This window comes from Lissotriton vulgaris, chromosome 8 (genome assembly GCF_964263255.1).
Source record: "Lissotriton vulgaris chromosome 8, aLisVul1.2, whole genome shotgun sequence".
Lineage (NCBI taxonomy): Eukaryota > Metazoa > Chordata > Amphibia > Caudata > Salamandridae > Lissotriton > Lissotriton vulgaris.
Genome location: NC_141696.1, coordinates 821,280,743 through 821,307,145, shown reverse-complemented (window position 1 = coordinate 821,307,145; position 26,403 = coordinate 821,280,743). Strand labels below are relative to the sequence as shown.

Here is a 26,403-nt window from a genome sequence, read left to right as displayed (position 1 = left end):
AGAATGATTAACGGTGTCAAAGGCCGTGCTGAGTGGCCACTGCCTATGGCTTTGCAAGCTGTCAGTGCCTAGTACTGCTATTTTTAAGTTACGGAGGGACTTTCGCTTCAATGGAGAATGGTTCAAGCAGGTAAATCTATGAAAGATCCAACCCTGGAGAATTCACACAACACGTATTTTTAGTTTGCTAACTGTAAAAAGAACAGTAATCTATTCTGTCTCAAAGATCGACTATCATAGAGGGAATAGGGAACACCTATTGGGCTCAACTATGGGAAAACTTTTCGTCACTGGCACAATATGATTTGTCTGCAGTTGTATGGGCAAGTCGAAAATATGTATCAAATCAAAGTGTTAATGGTTAAGAGCCTTGAAGTATTAGAAAAGTGAAGAATGGCTGGAAATCAACAGAACACTTCTCAGTAGTGCCTTGCCTTCGGAGACCCAAAGCAGATGAAGTTAGTGTCAGAAGAATCCAGGGGGCACTGGTGAGGCACGCTGGCCTACTAAAAACATAAGTTAGTAGAGGAGGGAATAGAGGGGAAAATATGACAAAAAGATGGTGGCGGAGAATTTTATAAAGTGAAAGGGGTGTAGAGCAGGCAGACATTCTGAGAGTAGGGTGAAATATCCTGCACTGAGGAGGAAAGAATCTGCTGATACTTGGATTCAATATGTACACTTGAAAACCACAATGCATTAGCATCCAGTGACATTTCATCTAAAAACAGTTACACCTATAAAAGCCAACACATTATGTTAGAAGAAATCTATGAATGTTCCAATGCTGGAAACCAGAGTACCTTAAGTATCACGTGTAAGCAATGAGATTAGGATAACTTGTAAGTATAACATGTTAGTTAACTGGCCAGGTAAGTACACATAATGGTCAAGGAACCAGTTTAATGAAATTCATCAAAAACACTTTATTGGGAACTGTACATTTTTAACAAACCAAACATAAAAAGCACAGTAAATTTACTTGACACATCTGCATGACGTACACACACCAGAACACAATAAAATATATTAAAACTGTTTCAATTACCAGCATTGAAACAAGTATTTAGTATTAGTGCAAAACATGGCAAGTATATACATTAAAAAAAACAATTCGGACGGTTGATTTAGAAGCTTCAATTTTTTCCCTGCTCTCGGCCTTTAAAATAAAATTGAGTGGTTCTCTTTCCAGGACTGTTTGGCATTTTGGTAACAGAGTACCCTGTGTCAGTCACTGGAAGGCAGAAACCCAGAACACAGTGTTTGCTTCCTGTAGGATGCATTAAGAAAATTATAGCCTTTTCAAGTAGTACTGCATGGAGTGCTTACAGAGTCAGGAACAGACCATCCCAGTGATGCGCCACTACAAATATGAAGCTAATGAGACAAACAACAATGATGGAACAAACCCACCATTTTATGTGCTTTCAAAGAATCAGAAAATTGCAAAATACAACAGGTTTTTTTATAGTGGTGCAATGAGTAACGTTGAACTTTGACTTATGAGATGTGCTTTGGTGGAAGTAGCTTTGGAGCACCCTTAACCTGTTTATCTCAGAGCAGGCTTACTTCAGAAAGTCCACGCTATCTGCTCTCGCTTGGATCCACATGTCCTTAGCCTCATGTTTGGAGACTCACGCCATTTGTTTTGAGACCATAGTGATTGACTTTGGCGCTCTCCAGCTTTGGCTTCAAATCTGGCGTTCTTTCAAAAAAATTGACAAGTGACTGTTCGGTCAAGAGCGATGCGAGAATGTGCTTAAAGGACACTATCCAGTCACATTGTGGCAGCGGCAGTGAGGGAGAACTGCTGCTGCGAGGTGTCTTCACAGTGTCGAGGAACACAACATCCTGCTCCACGCAGTCCGCCCCTTCGGATGAGAGGGCAACACTAGGGCCTTCGTCTGAAACACTCCCAGAGCTGCTGCTCTTCTGCCCCACTTCCCCAATTTGAAGTAGAAGCGTGGTCACAGTGGCAATGGATTGGTACAATTCATTCTCATCAGGAGCTTCATGAAACAAGCTGTACAGAGTCTTGCAGAACTGGATGAATTCCCTCTGAAAGACAAGCAGGCAATATAAAGGTAACGCATGACTTGTAATATGACCACAGTAAGTTCAGGGACCAGTTTTTCTCCTTCCTTTTTAAGACCCTGGCCCAACTGCTTCATAAATACTGAGAAGGGCACAAACTTTCTTTTGTGCCCCACTTAGTGTTGGAAACTGGACCCAATTATGCTCTGCCGCTGTTAATTTGGAACTTCAGTGTGGCACATGTAAACTCCATTAAATCAGCATCCTAAATGTAATTTGGGCTGATAAACTCTAACCTGTAACTGGATTTGAGTTATGTATTTTAGCTATGTAACTTTTGACAATTGAAATATTGGGGCCTCAATCCCATTACAGTTAATGAATAAGATGCACACTTAACTGAGACTCTGCCACCTGCTTCACAATTCTGCAGCAGGTTAGTTTCACCTAATACCTTTTTGGGATATTTTCCTGGAAGTAATCATTTTTACACACAAATGGTGGCTCTTGTAAAAGCTGACAAGAAACAAGGAGAGATAACCTTGCCACTGGGACATTTGGTAGAGAAGAGATCAGGTTACACTGATTTCCAGAAAAAGTCTATGGCAGACTCATTATTCCCACAAAACTCATGGCCTGTGTTCCAGTAACAGGATCAGTAGCAAGCTGCGTGAATGCCATCCCTGTAGGATGGGCTAGGTTGAACTTATTGAGAGGAGATATAGCTGGGAGCAAAAGGAGGGCTCCTCAGCTTTATTGCAGCCCTGATCCATCTCTAACTTCATAAATCAAAGCATACTGGAAGACACTTAGTGGTGCCACTAGGCCCCAGAACTGTATCACCTTCATATTAGTGGGAGGGAAGATAAGAGTATGGGGGAACTAGATTAGTTTAAAGGCTGCCCACCAATGGTCTGCTCGTTCTGCTTTTGAGAACTGCTGCTTGGCTCACTAGCTCATCAGAACACACAGTCATCCTCAGGAATCTGAAGCAAAGCCATCCAATAGCCGATGGGACATAATTTTCAGAAGTACCCCACAATCTGCGCCCATAATGCTTTAGGGGTGGTGATCGCTAAGGTAGCTTCCTTAAAGAAGCTAGTGCATACTATGGCAAGTACATGTGTTGCCTTTCTTCATAAAGAGTACAGTGGATCACTTGTGGCTTTCTGCATTCTTGAGAGGATCATCTTGACAGCCTGTCTTTGGAACATCCTGCTTAGCAACTCCCAAAGTAGAAAATCATGATAATTAAAGGTATTAAAGAATTTCAAATCATGTATTTGTTGTTTGTAAAGAACTGCAATTTAACAAAGGAAACAGTTCAAATGTTTATGACCCATAAAATCTTGTATAGCCAAGACAAAATTGAACTTTTGGCCCCTCTTTTAGAATACGTGCCTAGTCAGACCTTGTGATTGGCTCATTTGATACACTACTGTGTCCCTAAAATCAAGTGTATTAGCCTGCCTAAAGTATCAGACAATTTACACTCTATACAGCCTCTTGGAAGGTCATCTAAATGTGTTTGTTCTGCTAATCTGTGTATGATTGTGTTCTTGTGAATTAATGTTTCATCATTTATCTAATGTCTTGGCTCCCATATGTCTGCGCACATTATAAATAAGAAATCTAAAAGACCTTGAATAGAACATAGAATGAGAATACACCCCCTCCCTACCTGCTGCAAGAGTTTTCTGCCCCCTCTGAACTAATTCAATATGCCCAGGACTTGTTCCAGAATGGCACGCTGGAATGTCTGGCATTCTGGGAATCTGCCTAGTAAAGAAAAACGTGGTTCATGGATTTGTATGTTGGGAAGCTGGAAGTCTTGAACCAAGCAAGAGGTGCTGTCCAAAGAGGACTCTGAACAAAGTGGGTGGATCTGCAAAATATGCCCTGAAAACCACTGAGATTGGATAGGAATTGTCCTGTAAAGCTATTATAAGACATGTTGATGGCATATAAGATGTTGTTGCGGACCTTTGGTGTGCTGAGGACAGAACAGACCTGTGTGGTTTTGAAGTTCCCTCAAACATTTTGCTCAGAGGGATCCAACTCCACCCTGAGCCTCAGGGCTTCTATGCCTCTCTGGAACCTTTCTACAATGGCTCCATTGGAGAAGCTGTGCTTATCAAATCAAGGTGTGCTCCAGCAAATCTCAATCGATTGCTGCCTCCAGGTCATATTTTAGAGAAAAAATATTTTGTATATTTCTTAAAATAATTTACCAATTAGAGCCCTTAATTTTACACAATTCCCCTAAACTGGAACCTTTGATCCCTCCATTGCATCCTTACCATTTCTGAAGTATTTTTTCAGGGAAGTCTTGGTTTTGTTAACTGAACTAGGTGGTGGCCTTTAACTTGTTTATTCTTAACACGACATTGTGTGATCATGTAGCTAGAGAATAACTTCAGCATTCTCAATGTCGAGTGTCTCACTGCTCTGGAAAGATATCAAATGGAGTAGCCAAGAAATTCTCAAGGAAACAGTTTTTTATCAGTAGATCAAATTGAAGACCAATGCTCAAAAGGCCAGCTTCTCATGAAAATAAATGCAGAGGTAATAATTTTCAAACAGATTCCGTAATGAACAAATTACTTAGCTTTGGTAATGCTCTTTTTGGTAGATGCTCTAACAGTAGATTCCTCACCTTTTGAATATTAATCAGGCATCAGACTGGATCCAGAAAATCTATCAGTACCTTGTGTGCTGGTAGGTTAAAGTTTTGCGGCTCGTCAACTACATCGTTAAACTGTGGAAGTGACGAACGAAGCCGCATCCAGGCATGCTGACGTCAGCTGCTTTCTAGGCTAATTGCGCCCTCAGACACAGTGCCAACAACAAATTGGATTTGACTAGTGTGCAGATCTGCAAATTTGGGCCCTTCTTATGGGAAAACAGCCCAGTTTACACAACCGTGAGGTTGGACGGAACTGCGGTTAGACAGTGTATCTACCAGAAAGAGCATTACCTAAGGTAAGTAACTTGTTCTTCATATAGATACTTCTAACAGCAGATTACTCACCTTTTTAATAGATACCAAAGCACTACCTGCCAGGTGGAGTGTCTGTGAATTGGCGGAAACCAAATAGTCCTGCAGGACTGAGCAGGCAAAATAACCATCTTGCTGAACCTAATTGTCCATGCAAAAGTGCTTTGTGAATGTGTGGAGCGACACCGACACAGCAGCCTGGCAAATGTCCAGCACAGGCAGTCTGCATGCCAACGCAGTGGTAAGTATGCCAGCAAACCATCTGGGGACTGCTTGGCCAGTGTGTAGCAGATTATGATGTTGAGATCCAGCAAAACATCCTCCTTTTTTACACTGCCTAGCCTTTATTTGCTCTAGAAGAACTGATTGTCTACACTATGTTTTCTGGCAGAATTGATATTATATCGAAGAGCTCTTTTAGAATCCTACTGATGGAGTGAGGAGAAGCTAAGAACGTCAGGGGTTATACTTTGACCGACATAAATAGATTCAATACTTTAGGAACAGAGGAGGCTAGGATTCTCAGAACCAGTTAATCTGGAAAGAGTGTATCGAGGGTTGACAGAGAAGTTTTGTAGCTTGCTAAGCTTCTGCACTTATGTTATGGCGACAAGAAACTGGGATGCTCAAATTAACCTGTATGGAGTGGATCAAAGAAAGAACACATTTGGAATGTAAGGACCAGGTTGAGGTCCCACTGAGCCATGTTGAAAGAAGAAAGTGGAAACATATGTTGCAAACTTTTCATAAAAAGAATCACAACGGGTGACTTAAAGAGGGCTGATGCGTATTTTAGTAAACTATGCCCTCAGTTTCCGAAAGCAATAACTCAACTTTTGAATTCCTTACTTGCGGACAACCAAGTTCCTAAAGCTTTGAAACATGCATTAGTAATGCCTCAGCTAAAAAAGCTGAATCTTGACATTCTAAACTGGTCTAATTATAGGCCAATCTTGGTTCTAACAATACTTGCAAAGATTCTTGAAAAACATGTAATCAGCAAATTTCAGTACTCATTGAATCTAATGGCCTTCTCCACCACTCTCAATCTGGTTTTAGGGCCAGTCATAGTACTGAGTCCGCTCTAGTTGGAGTCACCAAACAGCTTAGACTCCAACTAGACAAGGGTGGCATTGAAGCCTTGATATTACTTGACCTCAGTGCCGCGTTTGACACGGTAGATCATAAGCTACACCTCCAAAGATTGGAGGAAATGGGCATTCAAGACCAGGCCCTGATTTGGCTCAGCTCATTCTTACAAGGCTGCTTTTTTCCTGCCTTTACTAGAAGTTACAGTACAGTTCTTATCCCCTTCCTTTATCTCCAGGCTTACCTCAGGGTTCGGCTCTTAGTCCGACTCTATTCAACCTTTATTTACATCCTTAGGCGGACATAGTGGAAAGCTGCAGTCTTGCACTTTTTTCCTATGCAGATGATACTCAAATTATTGTCGCACTGTCATCTAAGAAAAACCGCAGCTCTGACTTCTTGAACATCTGCCTCATGAAAGTGGCCACCTGGATGATCAAAAACTCCCTCAAATTGAATGGGGATAAAACTAAAGTAATGCGGGTGGGCAATCAACCTCATTGCTGGGGACCACATGTACTCCTCCAACCCTGGTCTCTGTAGTTAAGAATCTATCTTAATGAAAAGCTTTCTATGTATGGTTAACTTAATGAAAGGCTTTCTATGTACCATCAAATCTCTAAAGTGGCTTCCACTTGCGTTGGCGTTTTGAGATGGTGAAAACAATTCCTTTGGTGTCTACCATTCTGTTCCCAAAGAACAATAATACAGGCATTGATATTCTCTAGGTTGGATTATGGTAACATTCTTTATGTGGGGTTCCCCAGGCCACACTTAGACAGCCCCAAATAGTCTAGAATGCTGCCACCAGACCTTCCTAAGCATACTTCTACCTCCACTCTCCTTTAAGATCTTCATTGGCTCCCGACTGAAAAGTTAATCCATTTCAAGGCTCAGTGCTGTAAGGCTATGTCGAATTCTGGTTCACTCTACCTTAGATCTCTGGTGGCATCTTACCAGTCTAATCGTCTTCTTCAATCATGCAACAGCAATTTTTTCACACTTCCTCGAATGAGGAGAACCCGTCAAGGGGGGCGATCTTTCTCCTATTTGGGCCACAAGCTGCGGAACACAATATCTGCCTTTTCATGAGAACATGATGATTTTTTATTTATTTATTTTTAATATTTATAGAGCGCTGCATATACCCTTGGGCGTCTTGGCGCTGATAAATCATTTGTTTACATAAGAAGTGTGAGATTATGGACTGGTTGATTATAGCAGGCTGAAAGGGTGATATGGTTATTGAGTAAACAGCCAGGTTTTCAGGAGTTTACGGAACTGAAGGAGGGTGGTGCTTTGCCTGATGTTGAGAGGCAAGGTGTTCCAGAGTTTGGGGGCCGCCACCAGAAACCGACGGTCTCCCCAGGTGACAGTTTTGGTACCAGGTACAACCAGTTGATAAAGATTGGCTGATCGTAAAGCTCTGGTGGGTTTGTAGTGTTGTAATTGATCTTTGAGGAAGTGTGGTCCTTGATTGTTGACTGCTGATCTTTTTTGGTTTTTCGAAAGCGCTTAAAGACTCGGCTATTCTGTACCATGCTTTTATTTTAAGACATAGAGGGCATACCAAAAGCAATGTTCAGCGCTGAGAAACCATGATTGTTTAGTTATGTGCTCTACAAAACCATATCATGATAATATATTAAATTATAATGCAACCACAGGAAAGCCAAAAGAGCTAATAAGTATCCTTTAAATGTGCCATATAAATAAGCCCTTGCTGGGCCAGAGACAACACAAAAAGTAACACTTCAGAAATTCTGGCTTGAAGTGGGACAATCTGCACCAAACTACAAACTTGTCCCGACGACAGACGTACACCAATTTGGTGGAGGGACCCCTGGCTGCGAATATAAAATCCAGTCACTCAATCTCCAAGCATGGAGGTGGAGGTTACTCAGGCCCAGGAGCAGAACCTTGTCCTACTGCTGCAACAGAAGATCCTCGTGAAGCGGCAACCTGATCAGAGGACAGATACTCAGGGCCAGGAGTTTCGGATACCACACTCTCCTTGCCTAGGATGGTACTTCTAGGATAAATTGGGCTTGGTCATTCTTGATCTTCTTAAGGCAGAACAGTGTACTGAAGTCCTGATCTCCATCCTAGGCAGATTTTGTGCCTCGAAGAGAGAGCAGTCTTGTGAATTCCTACGAGCTAAATTGCTGACGTTGCATGTTCTCAGTAGTAGTGAAGAGATCAAGCCATGGTTCTCCCTAATTGCGGAAGAGACGTTGATCAAACTCTGGGAGTATCTGGCATTTGTGATCCACTAGGCGTTTTTGGTTGAGTTCATCCACCCTGGCATTTCAAGAGCCCTGCAAAAAGAAAAATTGATGGACAGAATGCTGAACAATGTCAAACACCCCAGTCAGAAATCTGGGTCTAAATCCATAGTTTTGTTGCTCACCACGGCATTCCAGTTTGTATCCAGTCATACGCAAATCAGTCATGACCCTGCTCCCCATGGGAACAATCTAACCCTAACTGCTGGGCCAGTTGGTCCCTGGACCATAAACAAGCATTCTAGGACCGATTTCAGGGTATCACCCCATATCAGCCAGGATTGCTTGAATCTGGTGGCATGGAGAGCACAGGACCCACATCTGGGCATACCCTTCTCACTTGGGGGAGACAAATGCAAAAAGAAAAATTGATGGACGGAGCGCTGAACAATGGCAAACTATCACTCCCAATCAGAGATTTGGGCTTAAATCCATTGTTTTTTTGCTCACCACGCCATTCGCAGTTTGGGCTGGACTGTTCCCATGAGGAGCAGGGTCAAGACTGATTAGCATATAAATGGGCCCAAACTGAGGTTGGCATAGTGGGCACAAAAACGAGGGTTTGGGATGTGGCCCAAGCAATTGCCAATGGCTGAGATTAATTCAAGTATTCCATCCATCACCTTGTTTTTTGCATTTAATGATTCCAGCACGTGGTGTGCCACCAGAAAAAGCTCATGGTAGTCCAACCACTTTCAGAGGCATAGCGCCTTCTGACAGGATTTACAACCCCACCTCAGCCTCCTTGTTGCAGTGCCACATGGTGGTGTTCCAGTAAGCACCTGCACCAGCCTCTGATCTCCACCTCTCCCAGATGGCTTCACAACACAGAAGCAATGCATTTTTGTCCACTGTCAGCTCTGGGTGAGGTAAGGAGAGATGTCTACCACTGAATCACTCACGGTCCAGCAGCCACTATTGCAGACCTTTTGCAGTCTCCTTAGAAATCTGGCCATGATCGGAGAGGTCCTTTTAAGGCTGTGCCCAATGGGACTTCAGATTCCACTGCAGAGCACGCGTATGCCACCTGGCATGCTTGATCAGCAGGAAGCAGGTGGCCATCAGTCTCAGCAGCCTCGGAGTCATCCACACTGAGATTCAGAACCGAGGTTGAAACATCTTTTTCATGGCCCGAATGCCATGCCTCTCCGCCTTGGGGGAAAGGCACGAAACAGCAGCATATCCAGAATGGCTAAGATAAGGGAGCATCTGTGGTGGAGTCAGGTAGCACTTCAGCACTTTGACAGTGAAACCTAACAATGTTTAGAGGTATGCTGTTGTCTGGAGGTTGAGGACGACTGACTGTCTATCTTCAACAGCCAGTCATAGAGATAAGGGAAAACTGGAACCCGACCTCCCCATAAGTGCTGCAACCACAATCATCACTTTTATGACAACACAACAGGGGCTGGTGAGGCAAAGGGGAGCACAGCAAATTGGAAGTGCTCATGTCCCTCCATGCACCACAGATACACCTGTGGGGCTTCAGGATGGTGATGTGAAAATAAATGTCCTGCAGCTACAACGCTACCAACCAGTCTACAAGTTTGCGGACAGAGAAGACCTGCGCCACGGTGAGCATCCTGAATTTGTCCTTCTGCATGGAAGGCATTAAAAGGGTGAAGATCTAGGAGAGAGTAGAAGCTTCCATTCTTATTCAGTACCAGTAAGTAAGAGGAGTAGCATCCAGTGCCTATTTCTGATACCGGTACCCTCTCTATTGCTCCTTTGTCCAAAGTAAATTGTACTTCCTGCAGCAAGAGGGACAGATGGTCCTTTGACAGCAGTTCTAAGGGTGGTGGAAGAAGCTCACTGCCCCTGCTTTCCACATTGCCTGTGGGTACCGCGGCCTCAGCAACGAAAGCAATGCAGAATTTGCTGGGCCAGTTGTAAAGCTTGTGGATTGTATTGAAAACCACTGCCATAGCCACAGAGGGGTCGAAACTGCTGGTGTGGTCGAAGCAGGGAGGCCAACGGAGGTTGCTGTGGTTCTACTATCCTTAGAGGCGCTCAAGGGCCAAATCTACTTTCTTGCCAAAAAGATGAGAACCATCAAAAAGCATGTTCATCAAGGTGGAATGGACATCACCAGAAAAGCTAATCTCATCCAAGATGTATCACGTGGGGCGCATTGGTGCCTGTTTTCAGGTAAATGAAATCTGTGGTAGCCAGATACAGGAGGTTTGTAAACTTTGCTGCATGGCAGTCATCTTGAATGCCTTGCATAAGGGTGGAATGTATTCATCCGGCACAGCATGGAGAACATGAGTGACTGAGTCCCAGAGGGGAGGAGTACAATGCCCCAGCAGGCAAATGGTGTTGACCAAACGCAACACCAAGTTGGTGGAAGAGAACATGCGCTTTCCAAAAGTTTAAAATCGCTTAGATTCTGTGTCCAGCAGTGTGGTACGGAAGGCACTGGGGTTTATTTGCCTTGTGGATGCCTCCGTAACAAACCCTTCTGGTTTTGAATGCTTTGTGAGGATGGCTAGGTCATCAGGGCTGGATGATGTCTTTTTTGCTATCTACCTGTTGACCGGTGGCTCGAGCCCCAAGACGCGAGTCTGTGATGGCTTCACTAAATGGAAGAAGGAGGTCGGTACTAGTCTGTCCCAGCTGAAGCAGTGAGGACATTTGTTTTCACCTCAATGGTGGCCAACTGGCGGTCAAGAACCTCAGACGCCCTTCGCATTACCATTGCGGTGGAGGCACTTTCTTCTGTGGCAAGGCCAGGTGGAGAAACCAGCCCAGCATCTGGCAAAGTTTCCAGGCCACTGGAATCTGGAAAATCTTCATTTAAGTTATCATCTATATAGGTGTTTTCAAACACATCTCCTGCAACATAAGGAAAATGCTACTTACCAGTATGCTTCTGTTCTTGGCATGTAGAGCTGTAGATTTCTATACTTATGCATAGATCGCCATCTGGTGTTGGGCTCGGATGTTTGCACTTTGTTTTTGTCTTGGAAGAAGTCTTTGTAGTCAGGAGGTAGGTCCTTAGGACGATAGTGCGCATGGGCATCGACTCCATATCCAGATTGTTTTGCCATAGAGGGTTATGATGGAGTTAGTAAGAATTAAAAAAAGATGTCCATGTGTAATATATCTAAGTAAGATAGTACTGGAACAGATAGAGGTGTCCGCGGAGGCGGGTGGGCGTATACGAATCTACAGCTCTACAAGCCAAGAACAGATGCATACTGGTAAATAGCATTTTCCGTTCGAGGCATATGAGCTGTAGATCGTATACTTACGCATAGACTATACAGCAGTTATCCTCTTAGCGGTGGCTACCTGCATCTGTTGCAGTGGTTTGAAAAAGTGCGCTTAATACAGCCTGGCCCACACCAGCTTGTTGTTTTGCTTGCACGTCTACACAATAGTGTTTTGTGAACGTGTGTGGTGTAGACCAAGTTGCTGGTTTACAGATGTCATCTAGGGGAACGTTCCCTAAGAATGCCATAGATGCCCCTAGTTTACGTGTGGAGTGAGCTCCAGACGGAATGGTTAATGTGCGTTTGGCTTTAGCATAGCATATTTGGATGCATTTAACAATCCACCTTGCAATACCTGTTTTTGAGATAGGATTGCCCTTATGAGGTGGGGAGAAAGACACAAAAAGTTGTTTAGTCCTTCTAAAGAATTTTGTTATTTCATTTTAGTAAAGTATCGCTCTTTTCTTGTCTAGTGTGTGAAGAGCTCGTTCTGCTACTGAGTCTGGTAGAGGGAAAAACACTGGGAGTTCTACAGACTGGTTAAGGTGGAAAGCAGACACGACTTTAGATAGACATTTTGGGTTAGTCCTAAGAACCACTTTGTTATGGTGAATTTGTAGAAATGGTTCTTGTATGGTTAATGCCTGGAGTTCACTGACTCTTCTGATAGAGGTGATGGAAACCATGGAAGCTACTTTCCAGGTGAGAAATTGTAATTACCATTTATGCATAGGTTCAAATGGGTCTGGTAAGGACCACATTTAAGTTCCATACTGGAGCGGGTGGAACTCTAGGTGGAATTATTCTTTTATGTCTTTCCATAAAAGCTTTGATATCTGGTACTCTAAACAAAGACAAGTGTTGTCTGTTTTGGATATAGGCTGCTGTGGCAGCGAGATGTAATCTAATTGATGTATACACTAGGTTACATTGTTGCAGATGCAAAAGGTAACAGATTATGTTTTGAATAAAAGCATCTAGTGGGTTGATTTGGTTGTTTTTTACAGTAAATTACAAATCTTTTCCACTTTGCGGCATAGCAAGCTCCAGTGGTAGGACGTCTAGCCTCTTGAATGATGTTCACGCAGTCTGGCGGGAGATTGAGGTAGCCAAACTCTAAGATTCAAGGTGCAAGATCGCAAGGTTGAGTTGACTGGAATCTGGATGTCTTATCTCTCCATGTTTCTGAGTGAGAAGCTTGGGTGAGTGGCATAGCTTTTGATGAAGAACTAGTGATAGCTCCAGGAGGGTTGTGAACCATGGCTGACGGCCCATGTGGGAGCAATCAGGATCATTGTGAGGGAATGCTGCTTGAGTTTCCGAACCACTAGCGGAATGAGCGGTAGAGACTGAAAAGCATAAGCAAATTTGCCTGACCAGTTCATCCATAGTACATTGCCTTTGGAGAGTGGGTGTGGATACCAGAATGCCAAGCTTGCGCATTTTGCGTTTTGGTGTGTGGCGAACAGGTCTATTTCTGGGTGGCCCCACTTTTGAAAGAATGTAATCAGAACTTGAGGATGAAGTTCCCATTCGTGGATCTGCTGTCTCTGATGACTGAGCAGATCTGCAATCTGATTGAGTACTCCTGGGAGGTGTTCTGCAAGGAGATATATGTTCTGAGGAATGGCCCATCTCCATATGCTTTGAGCTAGGTGTGAAAGCTGCAGAGAGCGCCACCCCTGTTTTTGTATGTAATACATTTATTTGTTGTCATGTTGTCTGTACGGACCAGGACAGCTTTGCCTATGAGGTGGAGTTGAAAAGATTTTAACGCTAGGAAGAACGCCAACAATTCCAGGTCATTTATGTGGAATTGTTTTTGTTGAGGGGCCCACATGCCCTGAATGATATGGGTTTGAAGATGAGCTCCCCAGCTGGCGAGCAATGCGTCTGCTGTTAGCACTATCTGTGGAACTGGATCAAGGAACGGCCGCCCTATGGAAAGATTTTGTGTGTTCCACCACTGCAGAGAGTGATAGGCGCGGTCATCTACCAAAAACCAGATCTGTTAGCTGACCTTGAGGCTGGTTCCACTGACGTGCCAAACACTCCTGTAAGGGCCGCATTTGGAGTCTTGCATAAGGGACGATGAGAATGCAAGAGGCCATCATCCCGATTAGCTGCATGAACACTCGAACTGGTAGTGAGTGTAGAGGCTGAAATGTCATTAGTGTTTGTATGGCGATTATCCTGACTGGGCTGGGGTATGCTAGAGCTTTTGAAGTCTCTATGGTAGCCCCCAGATATTGTTGTATGCTGGACGGTTGGAGGTGGGATTTTGTAAGGTTTACCGTGAATCCCACATCGTGAGCAGTTAAATTGTTTTGTGTGTGTGTTGTACACAGCTGCTGTGTGACCTGGCTTTTATGAGCCAGTCGTCCAGATAAGGGAAGACATGAATGTACTGTCTTCGTAAGTGGGCCGCAAATACTGCAAGACACTTGGTGAAGACTCTGGGTGAGGTCGTCACCCCGAATGGGAGGACTTTGAATTGGTAGTGTTGTCCGTCTATCACAAACCTGAGACATTTCCTGTGAGCGGGGAGAATGGGAATATGAAAGTAGGCGTCCTTTAAGTCCAGAGTGGAGAGAAAGTCACCCTGTTGAAGGAGTGGGAGCCCCTATTGGAGAGTGACCATGTGGAAGTGACCCGCCTGAATGTAGAGGTTTAGGTGTCTGAGGTCCAATATGGGCCTGAGAGAGCCGTCCTTTTTTGGAATTAGGAAATAGAGGGAGTAAACCCCTGTGCCTTGATGAGGCAAGGGGAATGGTTCTATTGCATGTTTTTGTAATAGAGAGAGAACCTCTTGTTAAAGAAGTGTCAGATGTTCCGAGGACATTGGACGTTGTCTGGGAGGAATCTTTGGGGGAGTAGAGGTGAGTTCCAGGCAATAACCATACTGGATAATTTGTCTTACCCACTTGTCTGTTGTGATTGAATTCCAGACAGGTAGGAACTGTGAGAGACCTCCCCCTACAGGAGTGGGATAATCGGGGGGAAGTGCAGGGAAGTCACTGTTTGGTGGTAGAGGAGTCACAGTTATTGTTGCCGCGACCTCTTCCTTTACCATTGTTGCCTCTGTAGCCTCCGCAAAAGTATCCTTGGAAGACGTTTGAGTGGGGCTCTTATAGGAAGAAGATCGATGTTCTGAGCCAACGGTTTACGAGCCAGCCCTGTAGAAGAAGCGGTGAAAAGATCCTCTAGGGGAAGGGAATTGTAAGGCCCCCATGGACTTAGCAGTGTCTGTATCTTTTTTCATCTTTTCGAAAGATCAACTGAGGGCCTGAAAAGATGCTCTTGATCAAAGGGCTGATTGAGAATAGCCGCTTTCACCTCTTGTTTAAATCCGGAGACCAGGAGCCAAGCGTGCCTGCGCAACAAAACGCTAGTGTTAATGGCATGAGATACCGTATCAGCCACGTCGAGCGCACATTTAATTGAGGTGTTTGTGATCAATTTCCCCACTTTTACAAGGTCGTTGGCTTTTTGTATGTACTGGTCAGGAAGGTGTTGCATGAGCTTTTCTAGCTCCTCATAGTGCGCCCTGTCGTACCGGGCCAATAAAGCTTGGGCATTGGCAAACTGCCAATGATTCGCAGCATGTGATGCAAGATGTTTACCAGATGCGTCTATTAGTTTGGACTCCTTATCAGGAGGGGGTGTCCCCTGTACTCTGCGAGTTTGCCCTCTTGCATGCATTAGACACCGCAAGGGAATCTAAAGGAACTTGACCTTAAATGTAAATTTGGTCATTGGGAGCTGCCTTATACTTTTTATCTACCCTGGTGTTGAAACTCCTGGCCCTGACAGGGTCTTTAAACACTTCTAGAGCATGTTTGAGCATGCCCTTTATTTAGCATTGGCAGGGTGAGCATGGATTTTTGCGAGGGTGCAAAGGTTTCAAGCAAAGAATCTTCCTCAAAGGGATCAGAATGTAACTGGACCCCGTGGAATTGGGCAGCCCTTTTGGTTAGCTGTGCAAACCCAATATTGTCATCAGGCGGCGATGGCCTAGATCGATAGAGGTCCGGGTCAGGATCTGTGTTGTAGTCATCCCAAGGGTCTACTTCGTTTGAGATGGGATGATCATCATCGTCCCCATATGGATCTATATTCCCACCCCCATCGGTATTCTCATCATCTGGTGTTTGAGGTGAAAAGGTATGTTGTGGGAAATGTGGTGGAGAAATTTAAAGATTTGGATCAACTGGAGGAGGAAAAGGAGGTGGAGATGTGTTAGTACTCATCTCCTTTTGCTTCAAAGGTATTTCAGGTTTCTCTGAAGTGTCCAGCTTTCTCTTTTTTTGGAGGCTTGGCGACGGCTTTGCCAGTCTCTGGATCAATAAAAAGAGTTTTTAGATTTTGGGTCAGAATGTTCTTTGGACCGAGTCTCTGAGGGTTTTTGCTTGGGCTCCTTAGGTTTTATAGGAGTTTGTGGCTCCGAGACTTTTTTCGGCTCTGAAGATTTTTTCGGTTTAGACGGTTTGTCTTGGTATGTTTCGACGCCGAGGGTTTTGGCGTCGAGGCGGACTTCGGTTCCGACGAAGCAGGGCATGGCACATCTTTGGTCCTGTGCTTCAGTGCCGTAGATGACTTTTCGTCACCGGAATGGGGCTGGCTCGAGGCCGAACCAGAAGGCTTGACTTTAGGTTTCATAGCCGGGCCCCAGGGCGGGGCGTCTGAAACATGTTCCTGATGTCGACCAGAGCCCAACGCCGCTACCGGAACCTTAGGTTTGGATTTTGGGAGAGGGGTTTTGGTACTCACGGACCGCTGAGCCGGGGTGATTGTCTCTTCTTGGACGTCAGCCTCAGAGACGGAGAGGTCTTCATCACCTTGTTACTTCAGCTGGACATTGGGATCTGCTCAGAAGATGTTTGGAATCGAGCTGCTTCCGCGAGACATTTCGTGACGTCGAGCCAGACGGTCACGGATGGTTTTCTTCGACCTGAACGATGCACAGGCCTTGCAGTTTTTGTCTTCAGGGAGAGGCAGAGATGACAAACCTCTTGCAAGTCCGTGTGTGGGAACTGAGCACCACACCTGGGGCATTTTTTAAAGGAAGTCCTTTCCATTGACTGCAAGCGTAAATGTAAATGTAAATGTGTTTGTATTTATATAGCGCCTTCTACCCAGAGGTCTCTTAGCGCTGTATTCATACCACTGTGGAACGCTTCCTGGCTTTCCTGTGAGATGTCCACTCCTGGGCACCCCCAAGGTGAAGCCAGGCATCCAAGCGCTGTTGGGACCGTTGTGGAGATTAGGCAAGCTATTGCCCAGAGTCACAGAGTGGGACCCATGATTAGACTAGGCACCGAGGCGAGAACTATCAGGTCCGGGGAGATTGAGTCCAAGAGCCGCAGAGGCGGGAATTGAACCCTGGTCCCGGGCCCCTCTGCATCAGGGTCTGCCGCTCTAACCATTGAGCCACGCTTCTTCACATGGTCGGCGCGATTAGGCCCAACAGCTTGCGTCGAAGATCGAGGTCAAGAAGTTTTTTTTAAAGATGCACGTTGAAAGGGAAAGACGATCGAGACAATACTGACAAGAGAAGAGGAATTGCGCGTCGAAGGGGGGTTTGAAACCAATGTCAACCCGGAGCGCAGCAAATCACATGCAAACCCGATGGCGGGAACAAGCAATCTGGATATGGAGTCAATGCCCATGTGCACTATCGTTCTAAGGAGGAGTCACCTACCTTGTGACTACAAAAACTTCTTCCAAGACAAAAACAAAGTGCAAACATCCGAGTCCAACACCAGATGGCGATCTATGCATAAGTATATGATCTCCAGCTCATATGCCTCGAACACAATATTATTGAGTCTATTTCAAATAAAGTATGAAGAGCTTGTGACCTTCCCTGAGGCAGAGATAATGTATCTGTGTCTGATGAGTTGCCGAAGAGCTGCAGCCCAGGTGATCAGGGTAAGGCCTTGGTCAAGGTTAAAGTGGCACCAACTCGAAGTCAGAAAGCACTATTGGGTGCACTTTTGTATTCCAGCATCGATGAACCAAGGACTAGCATGGGTTGTGGCACCAAAATAGGATTGAGCACTGCCGCCGGCAAAGTTGTCTTTGGTGGTGACATTTTCCTTTGCACACTGGTATTTTAAATGTAAATTTGTGAGCAGATAGTGTTCTGAAAAGAAATGGGGTAGCTCTGAAGTCAAGTCTGGTTGCACAGACAAAAGGGAACTGGCATCAGTGCGCATGAGTGGTGCTCATCTGCGGCTCCATTCATCACTTTCAGAGCGGAATGTTGGTGCATGGCCACACAATGTCACCCACCGGTGCGCAGAGACACTGCTAAAGATTTTCGAGATCCAGTCTGACACCTGGGAATTATTCTAAAGGTGGGGGTCTGCGGTTAGGAGCATCTATCACAGGCTGAGCTTACTTAGTTATAAATCTTAAGTACGTAGTTTGCCTCTGAAGTACATTCTCCAATGTAACTGTTCTATGACGTGGAACCGATGGACCAATCTATCATCAATACATACCTGAGTCATTTTTGGCAATTCTTTTTCTATCTTTGTATCTTGCTCTTTGGCTATGTCTCGAAGCATTTGCTTCAGCTGCTTCTGGTAGTCAACACCATCACCTTTAAAAAAAACAGAAAGTAGTAATAATAATCAAATTATGATGAAGACGCAGAAGAAGGATGATTTAATTCAAACTTGAACATGTGCTTGGGACATTTCGAATTATGGTCAGTTATGAGTCAAGCTCAAACGTTTTAATTTACTTGAAAATAGATTTAGCCTCACTTTTAGAAGAAGTATCTGAGGCTCATTGGATTGTTCTGCAAGGTAAAATCAACCAGAAAAATCTGAAAATCAGTAGAAACAACTGTAACCTGTCCATACGTACATTTCAATTTAATGCCAAAAATGATAAAATACACAACAAAAACTATTTTTCGACACCAGCAAATATTTAGAAAGACGATCATCTAAAGCACTTGTGACCACTTTTTTCATTGCACACATACATCCTGGGCATAGTCTGAATGATCAAGACATTTTATTTGGCTCCAGCAGAATGCTGAAAGTATCTTCTGGGTGAGTGAGAGAAGCAGACTGGATATCCCTGTACAGTCTCATTGCAGTAGTACCCACTTTCCATGTCTGCCAATTCACACAGTGTCACCGTGTGTTATACAAGATCGGCTCCCTTCACAAGGTCACACAGTGAGAAGCAGATATCTCACGCTGTTTTATAAAGGGAGCTGGAAACATTCTCTATCAGAGCGGGCTTCCAGCTCATGTGATAATGAGTCTCTGCCCAGTGCATGTCTACTATGGGCGTTTAACCTCTCCAGGACATTGGCAGCAGACTCATAGTTTTTTAGGCAGTGCTCAACACAAAACACACCCATCCTCACAAACATCTACTGTGTGAGAAGTTGGCAGGTCTGCCGCTAAGCCGCCAATAAAACGTATCTTAGATGCAACTAATTTTAATTAGTACCACAAACATTACAGACGGTGCTGTTAGTCCATGTTGGTAGCTAGGTCAGTAGTCGCACACCTCCCTGGCACCTGGCATTCCTCCTCCTATTGGATGCTTCCAGTACAGAAAAGAGTGATACACTACACCCGTCCCGCCACCTGATTTTAATCTTACAATGAAATTGATAGTTCCCAAAATCTGCTGACAATATCAAAATTCTGTTCGCATTAAGAAATCTTTGTTGCAAATTTATAGTGTTCATTCTTACTTCCTGAATGGGTATATCTAAAATGTAATGAAAAGGAATGCTATAGCCGGACACCTTTTCTAAATAAGATTGAGCAATATCTGGAACAAATGTTTAAACGCAGGATATTATTGACATCTCAGGCTATAATGCTGGGTATAGTGGATCAGAATACGACCGAACCAGAGCGCAAACTATTTTTTATTGCCATGGCTATATCTTGCGGCTATCAATCACCACTGTTTGGCTGGATCCTACTCCTCCGAATGTGCATGAATCGTTGGGTAAATGTAATAATGCGAGTAAGGGGGAAGTATCTGTTTTCAAGAGAAGGGGACCTAGGGCTCGGAGGGAGGGAGAAAGAATCTGGGAACCCCTAAATGTTTGGATGACTCGTGAAAATTAAGGCCCAAGATATCTGGATGAAACTGCCAGGTTTTCTGATTCTTTTCTTCTTTTCTTTTCCTAATTAAGTATTTCCTATTGTTATTCTTTCCTTCCTTCTTATCTTCCTGCGGCGTTTCCTGGGTGGGAGGGTGGGGTCGGGAGAAAACCGAAAATTGAGAGATGTTTGACATGGATATTCTGTATGTTAATTTTGAATATTTGAACGAATTTGCTACCATGTCTTATATCTAATAAAAATCTTTAAAAAAAAAAAGGAATGCTAACAGGGCAGAAGGTTTGCTACTGTCGAAACACACAAATACACATCAGAAATTCTAATATTAAGTTAGTAAGTTTCAGGAAATGATTAAAACATGTTTTACTTAAAATTCCATATGATAAACTGTTTTTACAGTTTCTGAACATGGATTTCTTTGACGGAATTGCCATATTCTAAAGCAACACCATTTAAAAACTTCAGGAAATACAGTTGGGAGTCAGACAAGCCACAGTTATAACAATTTGGTGTGTGATTAACTGTATTGTTAGCCATGAACTTTAGGTTTCCACCAATGTGTAAAATAGTTAAACGCTCTACTATTTTCTGCACCACAATGCTCCGTTCCAAGTCGTTGAGCTGGCGTCCGATGACCTTGACATCACTTTAATGGGTGAGGCACTCAGTTTAGATGCACTCATTTCAATCAAAACTGTACTTCAAACTGAGTGCAAACTCTAGATTAACCTGAACTACCTTAGGCCCATGTTAATCTTGATTTTTTGACAATATACTATCTCATTTGCGTAATTTTTCCGCATTTCCCGAATGACTGAATTTAATCAGTGTATTGCATTTTTCAGCTTTTCATCTAATTTGGTTATGAGCTTTTTTGTATTTCAACTTTATTACTATTTGACTAGTTGTGGCACATATACTCTACTATGATGAAAGACTTGCTTTTGAGCCAAGCTACTAACAACAAGGTAAAAATTCCTTACTTTCAAGGTAAATCTCCTTGTGGAGAAGCGTGGCTCAATGGTTAGAGCGGCAGACCCTGATGCAGAGGTCATACCCGGGACCAAGGTTCAATTCCCGCCTCGGCGGCTCTTGGACTCAATCTCCCCAGACCTGATAATTCTCGCCTCGATGCCTAGTCTAATCATGGGTCCCACTCTGTGACTCTGGGCAATAGCTTGCTTAATCTCCACAACGGCCCCAGCAACGCTTGGATGCCTGGCTTCACCTTGGGGGTGCCCAGGAGTGGACATCTCACAGGAAAGCCAGGAAGGGTTCCACAGAGGTATGAATACAGCGCTACGAGACCTCTGGGTAGAAGGCGCTATATAAATACAAACACATTTACATTTACAGAAACCATGTCAAACTATATGGGTCACATTGTTTGGGCCTTGGTGGACATCAGTCACTGCTTCTATCTACAATGTGACCTTTTACCACCATACTTCAGCATTTAGATACTCTGCACTGTTGTTCAACAGTGGCAGCAGCATCCCTGTGTATTCAACAACTACTAAACAGCATTAGAAATAAAATTATAGTGAATCATACCACAGTTTTGTGATTTTTATGAAATTGGACCCTGGCCTGGCTGCCTTATCAGAGCTAGAAGCCCCAATCATAAAGGGACTTTAGGGAGCTACTGCTCTGCTTTAAAGCAAGGAAGGCAGAGTTGCAAGAGCTCTCAGGGTCCATGAGGAAGCAAGAAGAGCCAGAGAAGATCCTGATAGTGAGGATGAATAGAATGATGAATCTGAAGTATATGTTGCTAGCCATCCCACTTCACCTGTATCCTGCAGAATCAGCCGTAAAGCCTCCAGAACCAGTGTATTCTCTACGTGACTTGGAAGCAGAGAAAATGTAGATGGGGGAGACAAAACCAGCGACAGAATTTCAGCTGCGGTTAGCCAGACACAGGCTGACTTTGGAGGAGAGGAAAGCAACTGTGGCTCAAGAAAGAAAGGTAGCCATGGCTCACATGAGAAGGGTGGAGCCAAGGACTGTCAGAACTCAGAACTGAAGAAGGAACCAAAATTGTGGAGATTGGATCATTGAGCTGGAAAAAGCCTAAACCCCAATTCCCATGGCCCAGGTAAAAGAGGAGAGTTGTGAGTGGTGTATATGGGAAGATTGCGGACGGATGCACAATACATTAAGTTGACTTTAGAGCCAGCAGATTGCAAACAGTGGTCACAAACAAAATGTTTTGCCAGAAGCTTTAAATGAATGCCTAAAATATTACTGGAAAAATTAAGGGACAGAACCAAACAGTCTCACCAAACATGTAAAAAGTAGACTGATGCCTCACTAAAAGCAGTGAATGGCTGGATTAAAGGAATAACGTGGTATGATGTTTTCAAGTTTCAAGTTTAACATTTGTATAGCGCACTACTCACCCAGAGGGTCTCAAGGCGCTTGAGGGAGGGGGTATTTTACTTATCGAATAGTTGTTTCCTGAAGGAGACGTGGTTCTGTGTAAGGCGGAGGTGGGTGGGGAGAGAATTCCAGGTTTGGGCCGCTAAGTAGGAGAAGGATCTTCCCCCCATGGTGGATCTATGGATGCGTGGAATTGCTGCGAGGGCTTGATTGGACGATCGTAATTGGCGGGTGGGGGTGTAAAAGGACAGGCGCGTGTTGAGGCATTCGGGTCCTAGGTCGTAGAGGGCTTTGTGTGCGTGGGTGAGGAGACGTAAGTTATTCTCTTGTTGACGGGGAGCCAGTGGAGGTCTTTCAGGTGACCGGAAATGTGAGCTTGGCGTGGGATGTCTAGTATGAGTCTGGCTGAGGCGTTTTGGATGCGTTGGAGTTTTTTCTGTAGTTTGGCTGTGGTTCCGGCGTAAAGGGTGTTTCCGTAGTCCAGTCGGCTTGTGACCAGTGCTTGGGTGACTGTCTTTCTTGTTTCGGTGGGGATCCAACGAAATATTTTTTTGAGCATGCGTAGGATGTTGAAGCATGATGATGAGACGGCGTTGACTTGTCTGGTCATCGAGAGGGAGGAGTCCAGGATGAAGCCCAGGTTACATGCGTGATCCGTAGGTATGGGTGCGTTTCCCAGGGCCGGTGGCCACCATGAGTCGTCCCAGGCGGAGGGGGATGAACCTTAGATGAGGACTTCCGTTTTGTCCGAGTTCAGTTTTAAACGGCTGTTCTTCATCCACACGGCTACTTCTTTCATCCCTTCGTGTAGGTTGGTTTTGGCGGTGTTTGGGTCTTTGGTGAGGGAGAGTATCAGCTAGGTGTCGTCTGCGTAGGAGATAATGTTGAGGTTGTGTTGGCGCGCGATGGATGCGAGGGGAGTCATGTATACGTTGAAGAGGGTGGGACGGAGTGATGATCCTTGTGGTACACCGCAGATGACTTTGGTGGCCTCTGATCTAAAAGGGGGAAGGCGGACTCTCTGAGTTCTTCCGGCGAGGAACGAGATGATCCAGTTCAATGCTTTTCCTTGTATTCCGACGTTGCTGAGGCGTTGTATAAGGGTGCTATGACAGACTGTGTCGATGGCTGCGGAGAGGTCAAGTAGGATGAGGGCAGCTGTTTCTCCGTTGTCCAGTAGTGTTCGAATGTCGTCTGTTGCTGCGATGAGGGCGGTCTCGGTTTTGTGTGTGGCTTGGAAGCCAGACTGTGAAGGGTCGAGGGATTTGTTGGATTCGAGGAAGGCGGAGAGCTGACTGTTGACGGCTTTCTCAATGACTTTGGCAGGGAATGGGAGGAGCGAGATGGGGCGGTAGTTCTTAAGTTCAGTGGGGTCTGCTGTGGGTTTCTTCAGAAGGGCGCTGAGTTCGGCATGTTTCCAGCTTTCAGGGAAGGTAGCGAAGTTGAGGGAGCAGTTGATGACGTCTCGGAGATGGGGTGCGATAATGGAGTCTGCTTTGTTGAAAATGTGGTGGGGACAAGGGTCAGTTGGCGATCCTGAGTGGATGGAGTTCATCAGGCGGATGGTGTCTTCAGTGGTGATTGGGTTCCAGGCGCAAGGGTTGTTGGAGGGGGGTTTTAGTTCGGAGGTGGGTGGGGTGGACTGGTCTCCGGACTGGTTTTCAAAGCTGTTATGTATGTCAGTGATTTTGTTGTGGAAGAATGAGGCTAGGGAGTCGCAGAGGTCTTGGGAGAGAGTGATGTCGTTGGTGCCGGCGGTCGTGTTGGTGAATTCTTTGACAATGTTGAATACTTCCTTGCTGTTGTGGGCGTTGTTGTCGAGTCGATCCTTGAATGCTGATTTCTTGGTGGATCGGATCAGTTGGTGTGGTTTGCGGGTGGCGTTCTGGAAGGTGGCCAGGTTGTCAGTGGTTGGGTTTTTTTCTCCAGGCTTTCTCGAGGGTGCGACAGAACTTCTTGGATTTCTTAAGGTCATCGTTGAACCAGGGGGCTTTTTTGCTACCTTGCTTGATTTGATGTTTTTTCAAGGGTGCTAATTCGTCAGCGCTGTGGGTGATCTTTGTGTGAGGTTAGTGGGTGCAAGGTTTGGGTCCGATGATTTTGCAGGAGGGTTTTGGTGAAGCGATGTGAAGAGTTGGTCGGTGGTAATTTGGTTCCAGTTTCTGCGGGGAATTGGTTGTGGGTGGTTGTGGGTCGTAGTCTTTTTGTAGTTGAAGTGAACGCAGCTGTGGTCTGTCCAATGGAGAGCTGTGGTGTGATTGAAGGAGATGTGCTTGCTGGAGGTGAAGATTGAGTCGAGCGTGTGCCCGGCATAGTGGGTGAGGGTGTCAACAAGTTGTTTGAGTCCGAGATTGGCTAGGTTGTCCAGAAGGTTGGTGGTGTTGCTGTCGTTCTTTTCCAGGTGGAAGTTGAGGTCTCCTAGTAGAATGTAGTCCTCCGAGGGGAGGGCGTGTGGGCTGATGAAGTCAGTGAGGTCTTCGCTGAATTGTGTGCGGGGTCCTGGTGGCCTGTAGATGAGGGTGCCTCTGAGTGTGGTTTTGGGGTCGGTGTGGATCTGGAAGTGAAGGTGTTCGGCGGCTGCGAGGTGATCGTCGGAACTGGTCGTGATGCGGATGGTGTTCTTATGGACGATAGCGATGCCTACTCCTGTTTGGTTGATGCGGTCCTTTCGGATGATCTTGTAGCCGTCAGGGATGGCTATGGCGATGTCGGGCGTTGATGAGGCGTTCATCCAGGTTTCTGTAAGAAAGGCGACGTCCGGCGATGTGGTGTCGAGTAGGTTCCAAAGTTGAATGGCGTGTCTGTGGACCGAGCGGGTGTTGAGCAGGATGCATTTCAGGTGGTTAGTGTCTGAGCTCTGTTTGGAGTTTGTGGATTTGGTGTGGGTCTTGATGCAGTCGAACTTGCAGGTTTGGCAGGTGAAGGGTCCATGGGTGTGTCCCGGGGCGGCTTGGTAGCAATTTGGTGGTCGGCCGGGGTTAAGGGCTGAGAGGGTTGCGGCGTCGTACGTTATGCGGGTGGAGTGGATTTTGCGGGGGCCAGGGGGTCTGGCCCTGGGCGCGGTCCAGGCGCGGACGGGCGTAGACGGGCTTACCTTTGGCGTGCCTTCGGCGCGCATGGGGCGCGTCCGCAGCGCGTGAACGCTGCGCGTAGGCTGTTCTGACATAAGTGGCTAGGGGGGGGGGCGGAGCGAGGGAGGAGCAGCTGGGAGGCGGGTGCGGGGTGGAGAGACGGTCTGGGAGGCAAAGAAACAACAAAATGGCAGCAGAAACAAAACCGAAACAAGGCGAGATTGGGGCACAGTCTGGGAAGTGCAATCTAGCGCTACAACACAAATCCGGCACAAGCAAACACTCAGGCAATGCGATATAGCGCTACAATACCAATGTGGCACAATTGAAAATGCAGGCAATGTAGCAGTCCAGCGCTGCGCTACGATACCAATCTGGCACAATTGAAAAAGCAGGCAATGTAGCAGTCCAGCGCTACGATACCAGGGAGCGTGGGGAGCGACCGCTTCTGCAGGAGTCAGGAAGGTCACAGCGCTAGGGCAGGCAGAACGATTCCTTTGCTATCTGTGGGAGGGAGGAGCAGCTGGGAGGTGGGAGCGGGGTGGAGAGACGGGCTGGGAGGCAAACAAACAACAAAATGGCAGCAGAAACCAAAGCGAAACAAGGCGAGATTGGGGCACAGTCTGGGAAGTACAATCTAGCGCTACGACACAAATCCGCACAAGCAAACACTCAGGCAATGCGATATAGCGCTACGATACCAATGTGGCACAATTGAAAATGCAGGTAATGTAGCAGTCCAGAGCTGCGCTACGATACCAATCTGGCACAATTGAAAAAGCAGGCAATGTAGCAGTCCAGCGCTACGATACCAGGGAGCATCAGCACTGTATGACAGCTAAGCTCACTGATCCTAGAAAGTATTGGGGATAGATAATCAGTGGGTCAGAAGGCAGGCAATCGCAAAAACCACAAAGGTGATCCAAGACAGCTGGATATGGTTCCAGCTCATGAACTAGGGTGCAAGTGGATAAATGGACAAGTAAAAAAAGTTTTCAAAAGATGCCCAAAACCTGAGAAGACGAGGAGTGCTTTAAAACATTAGAAAGTAAAGACAGTGGCAACCAGGAAGAGCAGAATGCTGTCATGAATAGCAGATAATGGGACTGTGCTCAAGTTGCAAATGCTACTTACCAGTATGCATCTGTTCTTGGCATGTAGGGCTGCTGACATTCATATCTGTGCATAGATCGCCGCCTAGTGTTGGGTCCGGATGATTGCACA

The 26,403-nt window shown here is 45.5% G+C and overlaps 1 protein-coding gene across 2 annotated transcripts in view; it reads right to left on the bottom strand.

Moving 5' to 3' along the window:
* Positions 1-906: 906 nt before the first annotated feature.
* Positions 907-26,403, bottom strand: part of TBC1D8 (TBC1 domain family member 8) — a 605,783-nt gene continuing 580,286 nt past the window's right edge. For both annotated transcript variants that reach the window (XM_086934717.1, XM_086934716.1), the window contains exons 19-20: positions 18,128-18,228; positions 907-2,058 (exon numbers count right to left, since the gene is read on the bottom strand). In XM_086934717.1, coding sequence (XP_086790843.1) covers positions 1,621-2,058; positions 18,128-18,228 — 539 coding nt within the window. In that variant the 3' untranslated portion in view covers positions 907-1,620. The remainder of the gene's footprint in view (positions 2,059-18,127; positions 18,229-26,403) is intronic.